Source organism: Python bivittatus, unplaced genomic scaffold, assembly GCF_059951505.1.
Source record: "Python bivittatus isolate LINGU-HERP-01145 unplaced genomic scaffold, Pbiv_v1 ctg000610_np1212, whole genome shotgun sequence".
Taxonomy (NCBI): Eukaryota; Metazoa; Chordata; class Lepidosauria; order Squamata; family Pythonidae; genus Python; species Python bivittatus.
In genome coordinates this window covers 11,424,999-11,448,891 of record NW_028277088.1, presented here as the reverse complement: position 1 = coordinate 11,448,891, position 23,893 = coordinate 11,424,999, and the positions used below count along the sequence as shown (strand labels likewise).

At 43.4% G+C, this 23,893-nt stretch overlaps 1 protein-coding gene across 4 annotated transcripts in view; it reads right to left on the bottom strand.

The window, feature by feature from the left end:
* Positions 1 to 23,667, bottom strand: part of PFKP (phosphofructokinase, platelet) — a 59,658-nt gene extending 35,991 nt beyond the window's left edge. For 2 of the 4 annotated variants that reach the window (XM_088150604.1, XM_007422010.3), the window contains exons 1-4: positions 23,223 to 23,667; positions 12,862 to 12,935; positions 6,006 to 6,083; positions 4,731 to 4,920 (exon numbers count right to left, since the gene is read on the bottom strand). In XM_088150604.1, the coding sequence (XP_088006730.1) occupies positions 4,731 to 4,920; positions 6,006 to 6,083; positions 12,862 to 12,935; positions 23,223 to 23,304 (424 nt within the window). In that variant the 5' untranslated portion in view covers positions 23,305 to 23,667. The remainder of the gene's footprint in view (positions 1 to 4,730; positions 4,921 to 6,005; positions 6,084 to 12,861; positions 12,936 to 23,222) is intronic. The other 2 variants (XM_088150603.1, XM_007422009.4) reach the window with 2 other exon arrangements.
* Positions 23,668 to 23,893: the final 226 nt, after the last annotated feature.

Genomic DNA, 23,893 nt, shown 5'->3' with positions numbered 1-23,893 from the left:
AGGCAGTGAAGGACCGGAAGGCCTGGCGCAATATGGTTCATGGGGTCATGGAGAGTTGGACACGACTTAACGACTAAACAACAACTACATAAGTGCATGATATGAAAAAGGAAAAGTTAATCTGACCTTTAATTCAGAATATAAACTGTCTGTAGTGTATGGTAATTTCCTTTTTTCCTATGGTTGTTTTAGGAAGGGTGGAAAAACAGGTTGAATGCCATAAATGCCAGCCTCGTTGGATATTTTCTGGAATGTCTGAGAACTCACTTTGTGAGTATGAAATATTCCAGGTAGCAGATTTGAATAAGGCCTCTCTTCAAACTTTGGACAACTGCTGCTCATTGGGAAGGAGAAGGGGGGGGGGGGAGAGGAAGAGGAAAAGGAAGAGGAGAAGGAGCATTGGTATAGATGGACCAATGGACTGACTTTATCAAAGACTCCATATATTTACATCCATAAGGTTTTTACTCTATGGAGGTCAGTAAAAGGCCATTTTGGATTTATAGATAGGACTGCACATTTGAAGCCTATTATTGATGTTTAAATGAGTGGACCTAAGCCACTTCTACCTGCCCCCCTTGCAAATTTTAACTAAGATATGGCAAAAGGCTTGCTCAGCGTTTCACTCACAAGTAAAGGCAAATGATTTCCTGAAGTCTAAAGGTGACAAGAAGCTCTTTCAGTTTTGAATGCCAGCTTCTACTACCGATATGGCAAAGCTTCACCAAACTGAACACAGTTGGAGAAGAAAAGTATTCTTGTAGGCCAAAGACCTGAAGGAGAAGAGAGCTTGTACAAGCAGTACTGTAATGCTGGTTCAAATTAATCTTCGTAGTCATTTTTCTTACTACAAATAGAGGGCATTTTCAGAACTGCCATTTTCAGAACTGAGAGGCAAACAGGAAGCTTAGCGAGAGAGAAAGAGAGAGAGAGAGAGAGAAAAGGAAAAAAAAAAAACTTTCTGTCAACTTTACTTTCCCTGTTCATGGGGTGAGATGTTACACGTGCCTGTTTGGAACTCAACTACTCAATAGCTTTCATGCATGAAATTCCACAGCTGAAATTACAGAAATATGAAATAAAGCGAGAAAAAATACAAACATGAGAAAAGTTCTCTAACATCTGGACAATTGCATATGTGTGTGGCAAACAAGCTTTGGGGACATCTTGCCGGCTGTGGGTATTAGATTTGTATATGGTGGTTCCAAGATCAGCGTGCAGCTGAAGCTTCCCCATTTCTCAACATCTATCCTAAAAATAGAAGTCAGCTAAAAATAACAACAAAAGTAGCCAGTACATGTCATGCTCTCCATCCTTCTCCAAATTGAAGAGTTCTGATACTGATGCCGCCTTGCAAATCTTCTACAGATCTAAAAATTACAGATTCTAAGAATCGCCAACCCCTACTTCATCCTCTTAGCCTATTTATATTTTTCTCGCTTCTCCAAGCTGGTGACTGTTTTCTCTCAGGGGAAGGAATTAGTTCATGGAATATAGAATTGAAAGGGGTCCTTTAGACCACTGAGTCCAACCTCAGGATCAGTGAAGCAACCCAAATTAAGCCATCTTTGTCCAGCTTCTGCTCATCACCAACTTGTCACTGATAAAAAAAGGAGGGATCCCCACAACAGGGAGCTTACAGTCTTCCAAATGTGACGTGGGAAAAACAACATAAAAGAAAAAGGAAGACAAGGCAAGGCAAGGATAAATAGAAAAGGCCTGCTGGCTTTATGTGGCTAACAACTGTGTAGGGGAATTAGTTCAGCCAAAGATTTCACACATGAGGCGGGCTTGGGGATCAACTGTATGAAATAAAGAGAAATGGCAATACAGATTTCTAAGACACAGTTCCAGGGTAACAAAGAAGTTCAGGTAAAATTTGCAGAGGAAGTAAGACTTCCAGGCAATGGAAGCTGGAGGAGCCGGAAGAGTAAAGACAAAGTTCAAAGACATACTGTGGCATAAGGATGGGGGAATGGAGAGGGATGGTTATAGAGGGCTGTTCAGGGAAGGACAAGAAGCTTGCGCGGGATCCAAAATTGCACAGCAAGCTAAGGCAGGGATCTAAAAAAGAATGTTGAGTGATTAGAAGGCTAATGAGAATGAAAGAATAGAATAGAATAGAATAGAATAGAATAGAATAGAATAGAATAGAATAGAATAGAATAGAATAGAATAGAATAGAATAGAATAGAATAGAATGGGGAGGGGAGGGGAGGGGAGGGGAGGGGAGGGGAGGGGAGGGGAGGGGACCAATAACAATAGGCTCCCAGAGAGAAGAAGATTGCAACAGATGAACACAGCATGGACCAGTGAAGGAAGAAGGGATGTCATTTTGCAATGTTGGAAATGATAAGACTTAGCAGTGGATTGAAAAACAAGGCAGAGGATGGGGGGAGTGGAAAGGGAGACAGATAAAAGTCAAAGCTATATACCTGTTCACCAGGGTGGGTGTCAATGGGTAAAAAAGGTGTTGCAGGAAGATACATGAAAAATGTGCATAAGAGGAGTTTGAAATGACAGTGAAGTACCCAAGCAGAAATATCAGAGAAGCAAATATAGGAGGTAAGTGCGTAGAAGTGCACATGTGATGAGCACTAGCATACAGTATTTTGACCCCACTGTAGAGATGCTACCACTCACTTTCTTCATTTGCTAGCCATCAATGACTCTATTGACTCATAAAAGCAAACAAAAGCAAGACAACAGGACAGTGCCAATACAGTTGATTGCGTGTGCCTTCTGCCAGGCAATTCAGGGACAAACTACATGCTATTCTGACAAGAGCAACCTGCTTGAAGCACCTACATCAGTGGCTCATACTGGAATTATGGTTTATAAAGGACACCAACTAACTTCCCGGGACGTACTTCATGGAATTGATCAGAGTTTCTCCAGAATTTGAGTTTTATCATTTGTTTGGGCAAGTGAATGGGAATCAATCTCTTGTTTTGTGACCTAGTATTTTAGACCTATCAGATGAGGGCTCAGCCATGGCAAGTTGCTTCTAAAGCATGATGGCTTTCTGAGAAGCCGACCCTTCTTAGCTCAAGCATTTTCTGACTTGAATGGTTTTGTGAACAAGCTCCAACACTTCTCGCAACTCAACAATGAGGCTGTCAATTCCAAGAAATTTTAACTATAGGATGAACTGAAAGAGGTCAGTGAAACAGAACCAAGACTTAGCCAAAATATGCCCACCTTTATATCTGCATGGGCAGCAGGTTTTAGGGTGCTGGACATTAGGAGTGACCAAGGATGTGGCGTTTGACCCACAACTGGTGGTGCTACTCATTACCCCCACTACTGCAGAGCTCCACTTTACTGATGAGTAGAGATACTCCCTGTTCCTGCAAATCTCCGAACTCAAGCTAACAAAGTTCTTTCAAAAGTGTTCCACCAAGCAGTGATCTACACCTAATGAGATGGTCATATTTTGAACTACATTTCCTCAGATTATGCTGGTAGTGGTGCAGTGAACGACCCATAGAATACTCACTGGTATTTGCAGAGTTATGGTATACTCTGGAACCACAGACATTCATTTATCCTTATTATCATAACATCTACATTCCCTGATTATACATGCACTGATTATTTCCAGTGCAATTTAATGCACTGGAAATAATCAGTGCATGTACAATCAGGGAATTTAATGCAGTGAAGCATTTCAGCACATGAATGGAGGACGAGGGAAAAAATTAACAGGAGATAGAATTAAAGACCAGAGGGAACTCATAAGGTTGCAAAACAAAAGAACTGTGTAGAGAAATCAGGTCAGCAGGAAAGCTGAAAATCAGAACTGATAAGAAGGCCCAAGCAGAAGGCAACAGAATCTCTGATAACGTGCTTGTGGTCTGTAAACTAAAGAATTTACTGAGAGAAACAAAAGAAAACTGATGTAATTCCCCAAGGGGAATTAAGATGACCAACACTAGGAGAAACATTTAAGGTTGCAGTTACATTGTGTCTTAACTGTGTAGATAGCAATTCTATGCCCAACAGTGCTGGGATCCTATCTGTGAATCTTCCTGCATGACAAACACCGCATGTTTGGAAAAATTATTAACACAATCACTCAATCTCACACAGCTTCACGTATACAATGGGATGTGTAGCACTAATTGCTTCACCCTGCCATGCTGCTAACTCTCCTGGCAACATCAAAAGGCTGTACATTATTCATTATGTGAAGGACCGTGAGAACCAATGTTGGCACAGGATGATGGCTCAGAACACTCCCAGCTGGCTGCTTCCAGAGTCCAACATTTTAATTCCCTCTGCCTTACCCCTTGCCTCCATTTTCCAGACTCAGAACACATCTGAATTCCAAACAATTGAACTTTGCTATTGATAGTGAACAAAGCAAGAAAGTGAGTGGAGCATCTCTACAGTGTGGTCAAAATACTGTAGCAAAATGCTAGTGCTCATAATATGTGTACTTCTACATACTCAATGCAAACCAGGTCTCCCACCACTAAGGAAGGGACCTTCTTGGGATTTCTGAGCTTGTTCCATGCTAACCAGATACAGAGGTATCCCAGCTTTCACTGGTTTAAACTTCCCTTTGTTACAACTTGGATTGAAAATGTGGGTTTTAGGAACCACTGCTACATTTTCATGACTGGACAGTATCCAGACTTTGGGAAATCAGATAACAATTTGGAGAACAGGTGTTCTCGTGGCGTACGATGGTGATTCAATGCTTTGACAGCAACAAGACAGCTTACCATTTCTCGCCAACTCCTCTAACAGGCCATTCCACTCTTCCCGAAAGAGATTAGCCCCAGTCAAGCTGCCATCTCCCCCAATCACACAAAGGTTTGTGATTCCACACTTCACCAGATTGCAGGCCGCTTTCAAGCGGCCTTCTCGAGTCCGAAAAGCTTTGCAGCGAGCACTGCCAATAACAGTCCCCCCCTAGAATACAGAAGGAAAGAGTTCAGTTGAGAAAAATGGATCTCATTTCAGTAGCCATAAATCATCCATAAGCAACATTTCGGGCCACTTGGAAAGAATTCATTTCTCTCTTTGCATTACTAGTAATAGGCAGATAACAAAAGTTGCTTACAGAACACAAACAATGTCTATGACAGTCTTTCTCAACTAAGACCCTCCAAAGATGCAGAAATTTCAACTCTCACAACTGACAGGCAAGGCATTCATCTTAATACACATCTCACGTATACTACAAAGCTAAATGGAATTCCTATTTTCAAAAATGAAAATATCTGCTGTTGTTTCACCTTCCTGACTTCACTGAACTTGGTGTTCTCTTCCTCCACACCCTCAGTACATATGTAAACACAGTAAGATTAAGGAGCCAGGAAGAAATTTGGGTGCCAGCCAAATCTTACGAAACAGAGAATCTGTTCTGTGAATGATCTCATTTCCTTTTGTCAAATGCTTAATCGTAGGTATTGTCCTGTCACCTGCCAGGAGAGGCAAAATAAATTTTCTCTGCACTGTTGGAAGACCTGAAAGACCAGGTTAGGGATAGATCATCCCTAACATCTATCTATGTGGTTGCTAAGAGATGACACTGATTTGATAGCACATAATCAATCTATCAAAGAAAAGTGTGCCAGCAGAAAAGAACATTGTTATGTATGTTCCTTCGTTGCAAACATTGTAGCTTTTCAGGATATTGTACCAATTCCTCAGTAGGCAGGGAAGAGCCATGAAATTGATGTTCAAGTGGAGCACCCAACCCCAAAGCTGTTAATAATCAACACCTAACATAACAATGGTTTGTAAAAGGACTCATAATTAGAGAAATGAAAAGCAATATAAAAAGACATCAGACTCTAGATTTCGTGCCTAGGTTCTGTTGCAAGCACAGTGAAAAAGCTGGATAGCAACAGAAGGCTAGAATGCCAGTAAGTCTTCTTGGATCATTCAAATATGCATATTATTCTGATCTCTAGCTTCAGTTGTTTGGCGATGATTTAGCATGTTACACAGGTAATCATTTGTATTAAAATTCTCCTTAATTCAGTACCTACCATTTGGAGGATACTTGAAACACTCTCCCATGTAACTTCAACAATATTTTCACCTCCATCAACCATACCTTGGTATCCCTGTGGGGGGAAAAAATAACTGTTTATATCTGAGAGAGAGAGAGAAAAAAAACATAATACATGTAAGGAGATTTTTTTTTTTTTTGGTTCAGATAACGCAATTTTAAGCTCACACTCCCACTAGGAATACAAGCAAGTACACGAACAGATAAAATCTCAGAGAACTGTGAACTTCCTTTGCTGTCAATCACAGTTCTTTCAGTTTATTTAGATTCAGTTCGGATACGTTGAGAGTTTCCATATCTAGCCAACCTTGGCTCATCTTGAAAAATACTAAGCAGGATCAGACACCTATTTCATAGTTGAATTTGAGACTAGAGGAAACCCCATGGCTTTAGGCTAAATGTCCCGGAAAAAGGCAGAAGCAATCCATTTCTGTATCATTGCCAAAAAGCCTACATGGACACATCCATGCAGTCAGAAGGGTTAAACCTGACACTGATGCTTTTCTTCTTCTTCTTTTTTTTAAAGCTAACATACTCAATGGTGTTAAAACAGGTTGAGAAATCTTCAGTACTAATATTACTAGTTAAGTCCCAATCCCTGAAACTATTTAACTGCAGAACTACAAAAAGAGCTTTATCTTATATTTCCAGGAGACAGACTGCTAACAGTAAGATTATATCCAGGGCTCCCAGTGGCACAGACAGGCCCCTACATGCTCTGTTATATAAAATATTTGAAACGTGTTTGTGTGTACGTGCATGCTTGCGCACACAAACACATTCTAAATTAAATGCCAAGTTTCTAATACTGGTAGAATCTCATGTAAAACAGGAGACATTACAATGAGTTTCCCACTTTAGCGGCTTGTCTGTAACTGCTAAACAGCAGGAATTCATGTAACCTCACTGCTCAGATGGAATAGAGAAAGACGAGGGACAAGTATAATAATGGAAGAGAAATGTAACTTTTATTATTAAACCTGTACAATATATGCAAACTAGACACCCAGCTCATATCCCTTAGCCTGCCAGTTATCAAGGCATACAGCAGTTCTAATTCCTGCAAAAATTCAAAATCCAAATGGGTAACCCCAGGAGTGTCTAACCTCAGGGCAAGGTGGACAGGCATGGTGTTGCAATCCAAGTCCTGCCTCTTCTGTATAGGTGCTGAAGTCACGTGCACATTCGAAGGGGTGGGTTTAGACCGTGACATCACATCCACCACCTTGCCTGTTTTGACCCACCCTCCCCCACATAGAAGAGCTGAGGTTGCACTTTCCAGAGGTCTGGAGGGAACCAGATCGGAGAAAGTTGTTTTAACGTGCTGGCAATGTAAACCCAGTGGAATTCACAGAACAGGCTCTCTCCTCTTTTCACCAGGAAAGGTTATCAAATCCAAAATTTAAAAGTTCTCTTAATGAATACAGTCCAGCAATTATCTCCTACTCAATTGCTTCTACATTCCCTTTTCTCTGAAGGACAGAGACAAGACAGACTAAAGCTTTCATTGATAATTTTTCCTAATCTGTTTTTTTATGTAAATCCTCTTACATAATTTGACTCCACTTAGCAGCCTGCATGCAAACTAAAACACTTCTTTTCCATAATAAACCCACAAGCTACATGGAACATTTATGTAGAGAGCATACAGACAGCATTTCACATCCAAAAAACTCTCCCCAAACAGGGTGACTTTATTTTAATAAAATGGAACATCAAGTTCTCCACCAAGGACAAGCATAAGCTCATTACATTATCCACTGGCACCTTTACACCCTACTGTGGAAAGGAGCCATGTGATCAATAAAACGTTAGCTAAAGCCATCGTGCTCAAGGTTTCAGACGTGAAATGGAGAATCATCTGTCCTTTGGTAGGAAACCTCCATGATACAGCAACAATTTGTCCAGTTATGCTCCAGTATGTACAACTGCTTCTTCTTTATAGCAAAAAAACATGCATTAGAGGGCACAATAGGGCTTACTCATTTTTCAGTTAACGAAACAGTCCAGGTAAACCAAAATTAGACCACTAGAGCCGGTCACTAAAGAGGCATTGCTTTTTTCTGTCTCTATTTTATATTTTGAATTGAGGGAAAGAGCATTTTAACATCTGCACCTCTATACTAGAGTCCCCATTCTTTAGTTTTCAGCTCCTTTCCCCAAATCTGTAGAATTAAAATCTCTGAGTTTGAAGCTCAGATGTTTCTTAAATCACCTGCGTACATCCTACTTAATAGAGAGCTGTAACATTTAATAAAGTTTTGCTTGGCGAGGTGCATTAAGCTTTATAGTGTAGTATTAACTGTTCTATTGGGCTTTCCTTACGGAATATCTTGCTTTCAAATCATGAGATGGCTTTTTAAAAATGTAAATAAATCACAGTCCCCTCACTTTCTCTGGGGAAAGGAGACAGGATCTATCGAGAGGAAAGACAGATGTGTTTGAGCTGCAACTAGACCTTTTTTAAGGTTAAAGGTGAACAGTCTACTAGCACATTAATCATATTTAGCACAATCAAAATGCTGCTACTTAAAATAAACCACTGGAAATCAGCTTTTCGATATAGCAATCTAGCTCACTGAGAACAGGGAAGTTGCACAGGTATGATGGGGGGAGGAGATAAAACGAAATGAAGCACAAGACTGCAGCCTTGCAGTTTCTTGAGATGCTTCGACCACAAAGAGCTGCATCACAGGGTTAACCGTTGCTTCAAAAGCCCTCCTCCGTTTCTCACATGCAGCAGACAATCCCAGCTGTCCAGCAGCCCTTGCCTTCAGAAATGTATTTACCGCAGAAGAGGACAACTGCAGCTGGTTTCTAGACCATCCTTCCCCAGTCTCATCCTTTCCAACTGGGCTGGGACCACATCTTCCAGACTGCTCAGCCAAAAACGCCAGCTATCCATTCTGGAAACTGCAGCCTCAGGCTATGAGCTGGGCAAGGCTGTTCGAAATAAAGGTCTGTTTTCTATCACGCTCTTTGGTATCTCAGGACAGATTGCACTGGAATCAGAGCTACAGGACAAGCTTAAGCTGGAAGAATTGTATCCACCCTGAGTTGTGTTTGCTAAATACCACTCTTAGCATTCACTGACTGAGAGCAGACACAATACGGTTATCAGAATAGCTGTTGGGCTTACAAGGGGGCTCCATTTTCCCACAACCTCAGAGCACATATAATTGCTTGGCAAAACATGTCAAACTCTGGCGGAGGGATGAGGGTGGGAGAACAGTGGGGAAAAAAATCAGCTGAATAAAGATGAAGGAGTTGGAACTCACCCACTGCACCAAACATATAAAAGAATTCCAGCCCATTCGTTCCCCCATCTGGCACTAAACAGACATTAGCTTGGATCAGATTGCACTACAAAATATAGTAAACCCCACTGATAACAGTATGACTTATTTTTGAGGTTAAGACTTTGAGGCTGAGATTTTACTGGACACCTATATCAACTTCCTTCAAAATGACAGTCCCTAAATTGCATCTCCTATGATTCTCAGCCAGCTGGGACTTTCAGAGCACAAAATGAAATTCTCCACCATCCAGCCAGGATCATCTTTGAAACAGTGAGGTGCAGGTGTGTGTATCCACACATGCAAACCAAGTAAGTCTCTGACACGTTTTAGGTCGTTTCGAAGCAAAAGAACGCAAAGATGATGAAATGACTTCCCCCACAGAATAACATTTTGGACAAATGAAGTTATTGCCTTAATCCACAATTTTGCTGAAACCAAGACCAACTGATTTTTCCATATAACCCAAGAGGCAGGAATTTTAAACACCCTCCACTGGTATACCAGGCACTTTAATGGATCTCCCCCTTCATAAGCTCCACAGTTGGATCTCTTCAATTCCTGGATCATGTCTGGATCATGATGGAAAACCTCACCCAACCCCTCCACTGTTGATCAGTGGAGAACCAGCCAAGATCGCCCTTAATTCTTAGGATCGGCTGACAAAGGACAGCACTAGATCCGTTAAGTTCTACATCTTGACGTAAATCAGGAGAAAAGGGAAAAGGAGTCTGCTCCTTTTCAGCACAACAGCTCAAGAGGTGTGAACCGAAGAGAAGCTTTCAGCCCTGTCATGCTATACTGAACACAGCCAGTTGCTCTGGCAATAAGACAAAAGGATTGAGAAACACAGCAGGTCGATCTGCAGAGCCAATGCTCTGCTGCTCTTTGACAAAAGAGTTATAGCATTAGGCAGGCAGGCAGGCAGGCAGGAGCAAAGGCCTAGATGCACAATGACTAGGCTTGGGGCAGCGGCTGAACTATTCTGATGAAAGGAAAATTTTATTAGCTGAGGAACTTTTCCAGGAGAATGGGAAGTGGCTGTGAACTTAATCTGCAGCTGCATTTAGCACACAAGAGTTCTCTTTTTGCCTGCAGAGTCTTAGGGAGAGTTCTACATACAGGCATTTGGTTAAGCAAATTATTTCCAAAAATATGCCTAAAGATAACACACTGTACACAGGCCATTTGGCAGGCTATGTCCTAGGGGTGTATGAATCCACAAAGCTCCAACTAACATTTGAGATTCAAAGGAGGCAAGATTTGATTTCACGTGCATTAAGATTCGATTAAAAATTCAACCACAGACTATAAAAGGGAAGCCTCAAAAAGCCTGCAGTGCTTCCTTTTGGGACAGAATAGGAGGAAAATAGCAGGACGGTAAACCTTTAAGAGGACATTCATTCTGGGAAGTGTCATCTGAATACCTTCAGGTTTTTCAATGCAATAATTTTACATTTTTTCCCCTGTACATCTTTTTTGAGGCAGAGAGTGCAGGGATGAGGAAAAGACAGCATAGCAGCTTTCAAAATGTCCAGAAAAAAACATTTTTAGAGAAGCTGTGCTGATCCAATACTGGAATTGTCCCATTCCAACTTAAAAATAAAAGCTTTCAAAAACTCTTCAAAAAGGAAGCTCTTGTTAAAGATCAAAGGATTCACTGCCCTCCAATGGAAGGCTGACTCATTGGCAAAGTTAACCCCTTCAGAGACTGTCAAGTTGCCGAGCCAGTTTGTAACAATTTTTAAAAAAGAGCTTTGAGAACTGAGTGTGGTTATCGCTGTTATGCACAGAATATACAATGATACAAAGAAATGTTCTGTATTATGCCCAGTATTCAAGCAGGAGGAACACTACTGCAGACTTACTTGCAAAGAAGAAGCCTCAGTATAAGACAGAAGAGAGAGCCATACAAAGTAAAACAGAGTAATCTAGTTATTTATTTTTATTTGCAGAGCATAGGGAGAATAAAAGGAAATGAAAGGGGGAAGTGAAAAAGCCAAAGAGCTGCAAACACAGTGACCACAGAGATTATACTGCAGGTCAGAGAAATAAACTGAAATTTAAGGAAGGATAAAAATAAAAAGGTGTTGATTGAGGGAAAGATAAAATATCACAGAAAAAAGAGCAAACAAATAAAACGAAAGCAATAGAATAACTACGAATTCTTTCTTTTTTCTCCCTTCATTAGAACCTGCTTAAGATATTCTAGCAGAAGAGTGAGACGCACACAGCACAGCAGCACTCTTCCGAGTATTTGATAGGGAGGGTTTATGGAGGTAAGGAAATCCATCAACTCATCGGTCCTGTCAGTATATCAGAAAGTAAATTGGTCAGCCTTCATTCAGCTTTCTCCCTAACGTGGAAGAAAAGCTGCAAGAATGGTCGAGATTGTGCAAGGCCAGAAGATACCAGAAAGTCCATCAGAGCTTTGAACCATCGGTGAACCTCTCCGAAGATATTCAAAGGCCTGACTGAGTTGATGCCTCAAATCAGTTCAGAGGAATTACTGAATGAAATATCTTTCAAATCTCATAATCCACTCAAAGATTTATGCACTTTGGAAATGATTCAGAAGTACTTTTGACCTCACACAAGCAAAAAGTCCCTTTCTGCTATTTATTAAAGCAGCACCTTTTTTGGGGTTTCCAAAAAGGTGTGGCTGCGTTAAGATTCCCCTTAACCTTAATGGATCAACTCGGCAACATTTGTTTGGTTTCTGTGCAGGGCTGCCTATCAGAAGCTGGTGCGTGAAGTGTGAGGATGAAATCTTTGGATTCAGTAGAGAGGAAATGGTTACCTGTGAGCATTAAAAACTGTTTTTCTTGAAAACTGGGAGTTGGAATGCCCTCTCTATGAGTAGGATGGGTTCTCTCCCTTTCAATCTTGTGATGGCTTTGGAGTGAGATCAGTTGGTTGCTGCTGCCACTATCTAACTCCAATGTAATTATTAGATGTTCCCAGTAAGTTTGGGTGGGAAGCAATAATACAGAGTCATCATCATAGCAATCCAAGGCAAGTCTGCACGGCGAATTTGACAGTGGAGTCCAGTTGAGCTGGAAATGATAAAGGATAGGCTAAAAAGAATAAACTTTGGAAAAGAAGACCACAGGAATATGGTGGGAGAAGCTGTACCCAGGTTCAAAAACTGACCTCTCCAGGCAGGGCTGGAAAAGACTCATACTTGAACATTTGGAAAGCTGCTGCTACTCAGCCTGGATAATGTTGGGGGTAGATAAATCAAAGACCTGAGAGAGTAGAAGACATTTTCATATGCTCCTAATTTTTCCACTCAGATGAACAATGGAGAAAAAGACAACAGGAAGAAACTCCTTTCTTTCCTTCCCTATGCCCTACTCAATTTCCTTTTTTATACTAATTGTTAAACATACGTGGGGCTGTAGGTCAGATAGACAATGAGATTATTTCCCAATTTATTATCTCGTCCTACATTTTGCTCGCAAGATCTTTCTCTTCAGAGATAACAGGTCTGGGGATTAGCAACAGAGCTTCTGTAGAATAACAGTAAACACTAACCTCATAGATAAAATATACTTTTGCTTCAACATAGATCCCCATGCGCACCACTGCACGGACTGCTGCGTTCATACCTGGAAGAGAGGAGCATGGAGAGGCATCATTACCATCTAACATCAACTGGAAACGTAGGTGACAATACATAATCTGTTGTTGTTGTTGTTCAGTCGTTAAGTCGTGTCCGACTCTTCGTGACCCCATGAACCATATCGCGCCAGGCCTTCCTGTCCTTCACTGCCTCCCTGAGTTTGCTCAGTTTCATGCTCATTGCTTCAGTGATGCTATCTAACCATCTCATCCTCTGCCCTCCTTTTGCCTTCAATCTTTCCCAGCATCAGGGGGGAAATCATCACATAACTAAACTAATTAAACAATTAATAAACAATCAAATTAACTTAAATATAATTAATAAATAGATAAAGCTAATAAGCACTTGAACCAATGCACCCTTCAAAAGACTATGAGCCCATTAATGACAGTGAAATAACAATGGAAACTTTTTGAGTCACCTAATGTGCATGGCATCCAGACATGGCTGATGTTTAAGGTAATCTAATGGAAAACTCCAGTCCAGAAGTGCCAGAAAAATTATCAACTCCAACCACTAGGTAATCACATTACAGGAGTCCAGATAGTTCAGTATGGACAAAAGTCTAAACAAAAACCTGTTTCAAATCACCATTCAGCCATTAGTCCATTGGGTGACCCTGCACCAAATGCTACTTCTCAGCTTAGGCTTGATTTATTCCATTTTATGTACTGCTGTGTTTCAATCAAAACTCTCCACAGTGAAGCAAATACGATTAAAAGATGTGTTTGTGGTGAAGTATATAAAAATGAAGCATTCAAAAATTCTTCCAGAGAGACAAACAAATGGAGACAGGAGTCTCCTATACTGTCCCATTGGCTAATTAAGTAAAGACGGTTCTACATAGGGAAGGGAATAGTTATTGCACCAACTTTAACATTCTGCAGTGGAGGGAAGAACTTGAATTGGCCATTGCACAATTCAGAGACATGTAGAATCTGCGTTTAGATCTCAACCCCAGAAATCAACTCAAAACCAAGGATCAGCAGCACGTCAGAGAGGACAGTTCTCAGGTTGAGACCAACACCTTGCCTATTTCTAGTGGAAGGTGTTGCCGGCTTTAACATTTTTGGATTGGATACCAAAGAGGGTGTACACAGGGGAAGATACCAGGGTTATTACAATTAATTAAAGTTTATTAAAGAAATCACAATACTTATAGCATCAAAGAGATTCCTCCCAGAACATTCACGGTGAACCAAAGTAGGGCAAGGAGGACATTCTATAAAATCAACTCAAAAACCAATTGCTTTCATTGGGCAAACTTTATAGCTCTTCAACTCTCCCCCCCCACCCCAACAGTGTTGCTTGGTTTAGTATCAGCAAGGCAAGGTTACATATTAGTGAGGATTAGCTACATTGTTAAGAATCTGGTAGGTATTGGGCACCTAGTTAAGACAAAAGTGGGAAATGATTATCTAACTGGGCTTAGAACAGTTGCAACTGGGCTTAGAATCTTGCAACTCATGAGGGTAAATAAGAAGAGCTAGCTTCTCTAACCAGCCTCTCTTCCTAGTGTTAAATAAAAATATGTGGGTCAATCACAGGACAGAAGGAATGTAGGGAATGTGGAGAGCCTCTGACAGGTGGTGAGAAACACTCTCAAGAAAATACAAGAAGCACAGTAGGTGGATTTGAATCTGTTTATACGTCAGAGGTTCTCCATTGTCAGTGCTGATCATGGGTCTTAATTGCCCCCTAACCTGCTGGCAATAAAACATAGTCCATAGCTGTGTTGTGCAATTCACTGAAAAGGTCCTGAATTGGTGACATAACGTTCTGCATCAGATAGAATGCTATGGATGTTTTCTGATAGAAGTGAATACATCTTTTAAAGTGGATAAGTCCTTTTAAAGTTCATGCACTTTTTATTCTTTAAGATATCATAATACTCAGCTGATTTAGGAGAAAATAGGCTTTTCAATGAATCTTGAAGAAAACCCGTCAAGTGAATGGTATCATCTAAATTTTAAAGCTGTGGCAAGATAATAATGTATTTATTTGTTAATGATCCTTCACTTACAGTAGGGATGAGCAATCTGTATGACCCCCTATAGATTGCATATAAACCCTAGCCCCATTTCTGAGGCCCCACCAGATTCACTCTGCTATAATTCAGTGACAAATCACCTGTTTTCAGTGGCACATCTTTTTGTCCACGTATTTTTTTTTAATTACCAAAATAGGTATATTAAGCTTTTAACAGGAGACAAAATTCAAACAGAAAAACAAAAAATGTGAAAAGTTCAGCCTGCTCCTTCTAGTGCAGTGTTGTCCAAACTTGGCCACTTTAAGATGAGTGGACTTCAACTCCCATTCTGGCTGGGGAATTCTGGGAGTTGAAGTCCACTCATCTTAAAGTGGCCAAGTTTGGACAACACTGGTCTAGTGTATCACTGTGGCATTGCTGTAATCTCTGCTGCCATCAAAAGCTTAATTTAAACCAAAAAAAGTTGGTGTTTGTCTCAAAAAGAGACAATTCCCCAATTTATAATCTGCATTTGATGTTGCTGGAAAATTGTCTGAATGATGCAAGTTCACGTAGCCCCAGTCTGATGCAACTGAAAAGCAGAGACATCCATCTTTACATGATTACAAAACAAAACGCAAAGTATTAAATTCAAAGATGGCTGTTCTTACTCTCTCCCAACCAATTTCAACCTGTCAATGTCAGCTGTTTGTGTTATATAACCTTTTTCAGGCAAAATTATTTCACTACCCAGCCTAAAAGTTGCTTGTGGCTCATGTTCAAACTGCTGAAAAATCTTACACTATCCATAATTGCCATTATTCATCAATAATGATTGCACAACAGCACAGTGTGGCTCCTGGAAACACTGCATGTTATTACTCCATTAAATGAATCCAAAATGTATTGATTAAAGGTGAAGAAAACAGCTTAGCAACTTTAATCACAGACATTCCCTATTCCATAAAACATCAAACAACCTTGTGGATATAACCTCATAAATCATTAGTGAAGCTGCATAATTTACAACTCCCACATGGAATTCAAACTGTATGGATATTGTTCCTGCTCTAATGTATTTGTCTTAGAATCCTTTTTAAAAAAGAAACTCTCTTCCCTGTCAGTGGGAAAAAAGAAGAAATTGCTTGTTACCATTATGCTGCTCTTTTTTTAGTAACCTCACTGTAATTAATTAAGATCCACTATTGTTTTAGATTTGTGGTCTTGACTGGCTGTTCTAATCAACAATTAAAATAAGCATCTAATTTGGAGATATCTTTACTTTTACTGTATTGCCCACTGTCTCTGGCCAATTTTATTACAAGTTGGTTACAAGTTGCAGGCCCAATTTTCTGAGTCAACATTCAGCAAGAGGGATATCAGCAAGAAGAAAACAATGAAAAGGCTTCAATGCAAGTTCATCTTTCTCACCACAAGCTGAGGCTGAATCCTTAATACTTAATTAGAGATAGGTTTGAACCCTAACACTTCCCACCATAGAGTTTGATCACACTGTTACATATAAAGACATACTGTACGTAAGAATATCTATGGGGCCTTCTGTTGGGTCAGAATCCAGTGTTTTTCAACCCTGACAACTTTAAGATGTGTGGACCAACTCTCAGAATTCCCCAGCCACCTTAAAGTTGCCAAGGTTGAAAAACACTGGCTCAGACCAACATTACATCTGTTCCCACCTGTTTTGTCCACTGTCAACCAGAAGTTTCCTGAAGATCACACTCAGAGCAGGAGCCTTTGCTTACGAAATGTTCTCACCGTCTTCTTGAAAGGTACAATAGGGTCTCCAATGAAGTATTAGAGTCTCACCCCCTACATGCCCTTTGACACCAGTCCTTGCTGTCACTCAGGTACCTGACTGCACTATTAGAGATGCAGGATCATTCCTTTCAGGTGGAGACTTAATTTAGCTACTGGGGCCCAAATGAACAGCCCTCATCACCAGTGCAGCATTACAAAGGCAGAATCCTAAATTCACAATTGGAGGGGGACATTTGGCCCATCAAGTCAATCACAGTCAGATGGTGATTTAGCCACTGCTTGAAACATCCAATGAAAGGGACCCCAACAGGTCCCTCGGTGATTGACTCCACTGCCACCCTGCTCTATTAGAAAGTTGTGGGGTTTTTTCCTAACATCCAATCAGAATCTGCCTTTCTGTCACTTAGATCCATTATTCTGTGTCTTTCATTCTGCAGTGAGAAACAGCAGGTCCTGACCTCCTTCCGTGTGATATCCTTCAAGATCCTTGAAGTGCGCTATCCTGTTCCTTCCCAGTCCTCCCTAAACCTGTTCCAGTTTCTCTGAAACTTTCTTAAAGGATGGTATCTAGAGCAGAACATGGGGCCTGACTAAAACAGAAGACAGTGGAACGATGACTTTCTGTGCTTTGGAAATTATGCTGCCTAAAATTACATTTGCCTTCTTTGAAGCCACATCACACTACTGTACTGGTTCGTATGCTATCAATTATTATTCCAAGATCTTTGTTAAAAGCATCATTGCCAAACCAGGTATCCCCCAGCCTATACTTATGCATTTGATTTGTGTTCTCTAAACGAAAACATTGCATATGTCTGCTAAATTTCATCCCATTATTTTCACCCATTTCTAACTTTTCTTTCTTCTAGGGTACTAACCAGAAGTTAATATGAACTAATTAATCTCATCCAATTCGATATCTGAAAATCTGAGAGGCATTCCATCTCCTCCTCCTCCTCCTCCTCTTCTTCATCATCATTCAATGGAAGAATCTGGGGCCCAAGACTGACCTTTGAGGGACCTCATTCAATCCCTCATTCTAGTTTGATCAGGAATGACTGACAAGTACACCGGGTTCAATTTTGGAATCAGCCATGTATCCCTATAAAGGTCAGGACATGCAGCTCACACTTAACTTGCTTGCTAATCAGGTAACACAATGGAGTACTTTCTTTGCTGAAGTCAAGATGTATGACTTCTCCAGCATTATTACAGGAGTATTCATGTGCATGCTTTTATCAACTTCCAAGGCAGGCAGGGCATGTAAGAATAATTTAAAAAATTAGTCATACTGCTCACAGATTTGGGCACTTCCAAACAGGCATTAGCTTGCCCTTCAAAGTCTCAACAGTGGTTTGGGGCTTTTTCCCCTTCCCCTTCCTTCTTGCCTCAAACTGGAGGAGCAGAACAGTGGAGGGGACACAGATGGGTATTTTTTTGGCCTGCTCCCTTTTGGTTTAATATTTATGTATTTGGAAGAGAAATCAGTTTCAAAGAAGCTAACGTTGAATGTTGTAACAAATAATGGAACCCCGAACTCTATGCTAAACATTTGGAATGTAATGACCTATGAAGAACTCTGGATTATCATGCATGGGGTGTAGTTAAAAAAAACTACTCTGTAACATCCAGGTTTAAATCGTGGATCAATGAAATATGTTCACTCTCCACCTAGGAGGTTTCCCATGCAGTCAAGGTTGCATCGGTTGTTAAAAACTGGAGAATGCCATGGTCTTTGTCGTTAGGTTGGTGAACAAACCACGATGTTCAGGTATAGCAGAAGCTCAATTTATAGAGGGCTCAGGAGGCACCCTTCCATCTTTCCCTATGGAGTTGCTTGACAGAGAGGCCCAAGCATAAGCCATGGCTTGCCAAGTACTTACAACGGAATTCACACTAAGCCTCAACAAGATTTCCTCAATGTTTTGCCTCATGGGAATCAACAAATAAAGCCTCCGTTGTTGCAGGACATGGTAACATGTAATTAAAGCCCAGTCACTGGATTTCTCCTTGGGAGAACATCTGAGGACTAATTCTAGGTCAGTGTTTTTCAAACTTGGCAATTTTAAGATGTATGAACTTCAACTCCCAGAATTCTGTAGCCTCCTGGCTGGGGAATTCTGGGAACTGAAGTCCATACATCTTAAAGTTGCCAAGTTTGAAAAACACTGTTCTAGGTAAATGTGCAGGGGTGTAGGCTGCTGAGAAGCAACTCCAACCTTTAGTTGAAATGAAGGCCTACTAATAAAGGTAGCAATGGACTTGCAAACTGTGACTCCACAAACACAGACAGCAAGGACAAATTCTAAGACCTGCCTTGCTATTGAGCAACTCTTTTTTGTAGAAGTCTTGATAAGGTATGTTGTTTTCTTCAAAAGACCCATGTTGTCCTAAAATGTCTTTCTCAAAGCCTGCTGATCATAAGGACTTTGTCTTCTCCCTCAATAGGACATTGTCAAATTTACTGGAATGTACACAACTACATTTTAGAGATTACTTGGTTAAGACTACAACAGAAGCCCAACCATGGCTGGAATTGCATAACAGGCTAACCAAGGCTGAAAAGAAGTTCTTTTGGATCTCAAGGGATAAATCTAACCATTGCATGAATTCATACTATTTATTTTTTTATTTGAGCATAGCATGTTAATACAGCAATTATGTTTTCCTAACCCAGGTTTAAGTTTAAATGCTTTGTGTGAACCAAGTCTAACCTTGTTGAGACATATTCTCAAATTCAGTAGGGATTATCCACATGTACACAAACATATATACAGACAGTCCTCTACTTACAAACTTTTGAGTTTTATTTATTTTTATTTATTTATATATCAAATTCGTCACCACCCTTCTTGTTAGAAACGGCTCTGGGCAGTTGAGAAAGTTAACGAACTTTTGATGATACGAACAAACCTGTCCACAACTCCAACCTAGAAGGTCCCAGAAGGCGAGAGAAAGCAGGAAAGTGCTAGTTTACTGTGTCCCTCATACCTATTCTTGGCAGCACTGTCGCGTGTTCAGAGGCATGTTTTTTATACCTGGCTGGACGTACGAACAAAATGGACTTACAAACAGCCTCTTGGAATGTAACCTGTTTGTAAGTATAGGACTGTCTGTATAGCTTATGCTGCAATGAGTCCAAAAAGTATTGGCTGCTACCAAAAAACTTTAATTTCATTTAAATGTAATTAAAACTTTGCTTCCCAATCAAAACTGCAATTCGCAGAACACCTTTCACAGGCTTCTGAGGCAAACAAGCAAGGTTCTCACTGGTTATTAACAATTTCATAAGACCTATTCTTGAATTAAAAAGAAATTTTAATGGCTTTGGGGGAAAACAAAAGGAGGCAAAGTCAAAGCATTTTCTTCTGAAATGATGTGGTTGGCCAATGTGCAGAAAAGGAGGAAAACCGGTGGTTTAACCAAGCTGCTTCACACAATTTTCCCCCAGCTATTATGAACCTTCACTCAGACATTTTGGGCTCCACCTTGTCCCTGTGACCTTGAAACTATGACTCAAAAGCAAGACTTGCAGACACACACTCCTTGTGGAATATTAATAGAAAACAGTTATATTTTTCCCAGGACCCTGCTTCTGCACAGATTAATAAACCAGAATGCTCCCTCTCCATTACACGTGTCTTTTATCCAGAGGGATACTTCGATGGCCCTCCAGACAAAAGCAATCTCCAAAGTCTTTAAAGGGGATTGAGAGGTTTTTCCTCCCTAGCCACCAGTGGAATAAAGCAGGCTGAAATCCAACTTCCAGAGCCGCGGTCATAACTAATCCAAACTTTCTTTTTACCTCCTCTTCTGACTCATGCAACCATTTTCAAAAAGCTCTTTAGGCAAGCAAAGTGAACTAGAAGGGGCTGAACACGGGGATGATGATTAAATGCAGCAATGTATCAGGCTCTGGCCCAAAAAAAGGGAGGAAAAGAAAAGTTTTCTTGTTTCTCACAGACACAGGCCTGTTTTTGCCTTGGTTATGTAAGACCCAGCTATGCAGCAAAACTGTGCCAAGGCTCACCCTCCGGATGATTAAAGCTATTTCCTGAAGAAAATTAAGAGTTCTGCAGAGCTTTCCTTTGCAGAAAGACAGCACTGAGAAAGTGCAGAGCAAAGATTAGGCCCAGCAGCAGCTGCCAGCGCAACCTCCTTAATCTTAAACATCAGCTCAGCAGCCGTGCTTTCCTCAGAAGTCAGCCCCAGCCAACCTCCTTTCTCAGAGGAGCCACCTCAGAACTGCAACTTAGGTGGGCAGGATGCTGGAAACCTCTTCTGCTACTACCACAGCAGTGATGCGTGGGGTGCACTCTGCACTCCCTCAGAGAAATACTTCTCTTCCTGCGGAGTAAAAGCAAAGCCACCCAACCGGGAAGGAGTATCCAGATGCCTAAACCCAGCCTCAAAATATAGCCTGATCCTGCACGATGGAACTTGCCCCCTCTCGGTTGTTTGCCCCAGTTACAAACCCAAACCAGAGCCCTAAAATGGAAAGAAAAAAGAAAAGAAAACAAAAAAGAAGAAAGGAAATCAAAGCTTAAAAAATAAGCGGAGCAAAGCAGACCCAGCCTGGAGCTGAAGAGTGCGGGCCGGCGACACGCTGCGCGACGTCACCGAACCACGCTCGGCGGCCGCCGCCGCCTCCTCGCCGGAGGCGGGGCCTATTTCGACGAGCGCCCACGCGCACAGGCGAGCGAAGGCGCGCTCGAGCTTCGCACCTGTGCACGACGGCGGAGGCGGCGACTCGCTGCTTAGGAAGCCTGATGGATCCCGGCACACTTTCACCAATACAGAGGGAGCAGCGGCTGCTGCCGCCGCCACAACCGAGCGTAAGCAGGCAGTCCAGGTCGCTTCCTGAAAGCAGCGCACACGTGCGTGGGCATCACGGGTGATTTCCTTCCTCTTCGTCGGTCAAACCAGGCGCAGGGAGCGATCGGTGGTCCTCCGGACACCCTCTCCCCATCCTGGGGACGTGAAACACTCACCCAATTGCAGCTGGAGCACTTTCTGCGGTGCCGCTCCCCCAACCCCCCCCCCCCCGCTTTCCAGTATCCGCATCCTAACCGGCTTCTTTCCATGCCCCACCATTGGCCCAAATACCAGAAGGCTTTAAAGCGCTCCAAGACCGCACGAGGGCGCCGGCGCAGCCAGCCTTTACCCGGCATGTCCAAAAGCGCGCCTCTTAGTGACCCTCGACTGCGGGACGCCAATTCCTCACGTGGCAATAAGCCGACACGGTTTCCGCATGTTAGCATAGCGTACGAAGGATGAGCGCCGGGAACTCGCGATCTTGTTAAGATTCGGGCCAGCCGAGAATAATCAGGCGCAATTCCCCGGGGGAATGAAAGGCGGGATGTGATGTCTCCCCCACCAGACACGCCCGGGACTCCAGGGCACGCTTTGTCCGCGATACACCGCGACCCTCGCTTATGATCCAGTTTGATTCCACACGAATAGGGTACGGTGCCGGAGCCTATGAACGCGACACCGCGATCAGGCACTAATTCGGATTATTTCAGGGTTGCGTTCCTCTACGTGGAAACTCTCTCGCCAAGAGCCCGTTAGGGACAAGCATTCCTTCTTGAGGACGTGATCAGTCCCAGCGGTTTATGACTCGCATCCTGACAGCCTGCGGGCGCTCATCCTCTTCTTCAAAAATGGTGTGTCATAAAGCGAAGGGAAAGGCGAGGGGTTATCGGGCCGGGCCAATTTCCCCTCCGCTCTCGGCTGTGCGGCCGGCCGGCCGACGGGTTGGTTCTATGACCCTCCGGCGAGCCCCTTCCTCTCCCCGGACAAGGGCAAAGCGGGCCTGGGCGGGGGAAGGGAGGGAGGTCACCGTACAGGGCAAAGGCCAGGAAGCCGCTCCCCCGCCGAGCACGTTCGCGACTCGAGCTCCACTCGTGCGCTGCGGGCTCTCGGCTTCCCTCTGGGAAACTTCGGCCGCTTGCTGAAAACGAGCAGCCCGAAAGGAGCGGCCCCGGCGTCGTTGCTCGCATGCCGTGACCGCGTTCGTGTGAAGCCTGCGGTTAGACTCGGAGAGCAAATCAGGGCTGCATTAGCCATGACTCAGGGCATCCTGCGAGCGCCGTTTTTATCTCCCCCGTTTCTGCAGCCCGGTGCCTCGTCCCGACGGTCCAGGCTCCGCTCTGTCCCCACCCCAGTGCTGCAAGCGGGATTCCCCTCATCCCCAGCATGCCCAGCCGGAGATCCCGGGAATCGTGGATCCGGAGCAGATCAGAGAAGGCCGCATTGTCTGTGCTACCACCGAGGAGAGCCTGCTGCTCCTGCTTGGCTGAGGCAGCTTTTCAAAAGACCCTTCACCACCTACGGTGCCTCCCCGACCTAGCACCCTCCAGCTAAGCGGGGACTGATGGGAGCTGGAGCCTCCGTGGCGACCCGCTCCCACCTTGTCAGAGCATCCACGCTGCACAGCCTGCAACCTCCCACCCACTCCGGCATGCCGGAGAACCCCCTTCCCCTTTGCCCCCCCCCCCAGCCCTTCGCCCGCTTGCCCGTTACCCTGAGCATCGCCGCCGCTGGTCAGGACTCCGATGGCTTTGCCTCTGCCCGAGAGGTTCTCGAACAGCTTCTTGCTCGACATGGCTTCGGAGGCGTCGAGGTCTCTGGCCGAGGGAGCCGATCTCCGCGGGGAAGGAGAAGGCGGCGGCGACGTCTCCTTTTCCCTGCAGGAGGGCGAGGGAGAGCGCGAGGTCTCCGGCTGCGGCTGGACGGCGTCCCGGGCTGCGGGGCTGTGCGTGGCGCGGACGCAGACGCTTTGGATCTTCACCTTGCACAGGATTTGGCTCTTGCCTAAGTCATGGGAGAGAGGGAAAAATCATGCGAGACGCGTCGCGAGGCGATGCCGCGTAGCCCTGCTCTCCGTGCAGCTCCTCTCGCCGCGGCCCGCGCTCTTCCTTCCAGCCGCCTGGGGACAGCGCTGCTACGCCAGCCGCCTCGGCCCCGCCTTTCCCTTTGAGAAAGCGGACCTTCGGCATTCTGACAGGCGGGAGGGGCGGCCAATGGGAAGGAGCGGCCAGGGTGGGACGAGGGGTTGCAAGCCTGCGGTAGGCTGCAAGGGGCTCTCCGGGAGGAGGGGGCGAGGTTCCTGGAAGAAGGGAAGGGAAGGCGGGAGGGGAATCGGCCGGGAGAAATCCCCACCTTGCACGTACCTTGAGCTTTGCCGCAGTTGC